Source organism: Quercus robur, chromosome 8 (genome assembly GCF_932294415.1).
Source record: "Quercus robur chromosome 8, dhQueRobu3.1, whole genome shotgun sequence".
Lineage (NCBI taxonomy): Eukaryota > Viridiplantae > Streptophyta > Magnoliopsida > Fagales > Fagaceae > Quercus > Quercus robur.
In genome coordinates this window covers 31,051,661-31,053,382 of record NC_065541.1, presented here as the reverse complement: position 1 = coordinate 31,053,382, position 1,722 = coordinate 31,051,661, and the positions used below count along the sequence as shown (strand labels likewise).

General features: G+C 46.2%; 1 protein-coding gene across 1 annotated transcript; it reads left to right on the top strand.

Annotated features, from left to right (window-relative positions):
• The first annotated feature begins 565 nt into the window (after positions 1-565).
• On the top strand, positions 566-1,018 carry LOC126696140 (uncharacterized). Its single transcript, XM_050392925.1, has one exon. The coding sequence runs from the start codon at positions 566-568 to the stop codon at positions 1,016-1,018; it is 453 nt and encodes a 150-aa protein (XP_050248882.1).
• The last annotated feature ends 704 nt before the right edge of the window (positions 1,019-1,722 follow it).

Here is a 1,722-nt window from a genome sequence, read left to right as displayed (position 1 = left end):
ACATGCAACGTGAAATTGATGAATTGAAAAGAGAGTTGCGTCACGCTCGACGCAGATGTTCTCCACCCAGCTCCGAGCCTTCCTCCGAAGAGATAGATGGTGCTAGTTATAGACGGAGATCCAGAACCCCGCCTAGCGAGACTTTTTCCTATGAAGAGGAGCATCACCATCGACGTAGGTACAAAAGTCCGCCTCGCAGAGGCTTGGGGAATAACGCCATAAACAAAGCGTTAAGCCAAGTTTCTAAATCACCCTTCACAAGGAATATAGAGGATGTGAATCTTCCTTGGCGATTTCATTAGCCTACATTTACCCTATATAATGGTCGGACAAACTCGGTAGAACACATTAGCCATTTCAGCCAAAGGATGGCTATCTACTCCAGAGATGAGGCTTTGATGTGTAAGGTCTTTCCATCAAGCTTGGGCCCCGTGGTGATGAGATGGTTCAACGGTTTAAGGGATAATTCTATCGATTCCTTCAAGAAACTTACCTGGGCTTTTGGCACTCGTTGTATTACCTGCAGCAGGTTCCTCGACCTTTGGGATCCTTGTTGTCTATGTCCATGCGAGAGGGAGAGACTTTTAAAACTTATTCAGATAGATACTGGGAGATTTTTAATGAGATAGAGGGAGAGCATGATGATGTGGCTATAAGTACTTTCAAGGTTGGTCTTCCAGTCGAGCATGATTTGAGGAAATCTTTAACTGGTAAACCTGTCACTAGTGTACATCAATTGATGGATCGGATTGACAAGTACAGAAGAGTAGAAGAAGACCAACTGCAGGGAAAAGGAAAGGCTAAGGTAATCTCTCAGGAGATGAGGGATTTCAGGTCGGACCAATACAACAATAACCGGCCTCGGAAAGATTTTGTTGGGCAGTCAGGTTCTGCCAACACCCAGGCAATTAATGCTGTGTTTCGGGAGCCGGTGCAACAGGTGCTGGAGAAGATTAAGAATGAACCATTTTTTAAATGGCCTAACAAGATGGTAGGAGAGCCTACGAGACGCAACTAGAATCTTTACTACCACTATTATCAAGATCATGGACACACGACTGATGATTGCAGGAATTTATGGGACCATCTGGAACAACTAGTCCGAGAAAGGAAGTTGAAGCAATTCTTGCACCACTCCAGTGGTCAAGTAGGCCAAGCAGGTTCGGAGATGCGGGGCGATGCTTCTTCGAGAGTCCCCCTTGGCACAATCAACGTTATTTTTGCTGCCCCGGGGAGGACTGGATCTTGTCCTTCCAGGGTACTGTCAGTATCCCGATCTCCAGCTGTGGAGAATAGCTCAATGTCTAAAAAAGCCAGGATGGACATCCCATTGGTTTTGGGCTTTTCTGATGAAGACAAGGTTGGAACCATACAGCCACATGATGATGCTCTGGTGGTCACACTGAGAATTGGTGGGTATGATATGAGAAGAGTAATGGTTAATCAGGGCAGTGCTGCTGATATAATGTACCCTGACTTGTATAAGGGGCTAGGTTTGAAGCCTGAGCACTTGGCAGCCTACAGTTCCCCTTTGGTGAGTTTTGAGGGAAGAATGGTTGTCCCAAAAGGTCAGATCAGGTTACCTGTGCAAGCCGGTACGGATGTGGTGAAGGTGGACTTCATCGTTGTAGACGTATTTTCTCCATACACGGCTATTATGGGCAGACCTTGTCTTCATACCCTGAGGGTAGTCTCCTCTACTCTACACCAGAAGGTAAAGTA

Bases quoted from the DNA above. Each gene is read 5' to 3' on its own strand.
- LOC126696140 (XM_050392925.1), top strand. From the start codon at position 566: ATGCGAGAGGGAGAGACTTTTAAAACTTATTCAGATAGATACTGGGAG.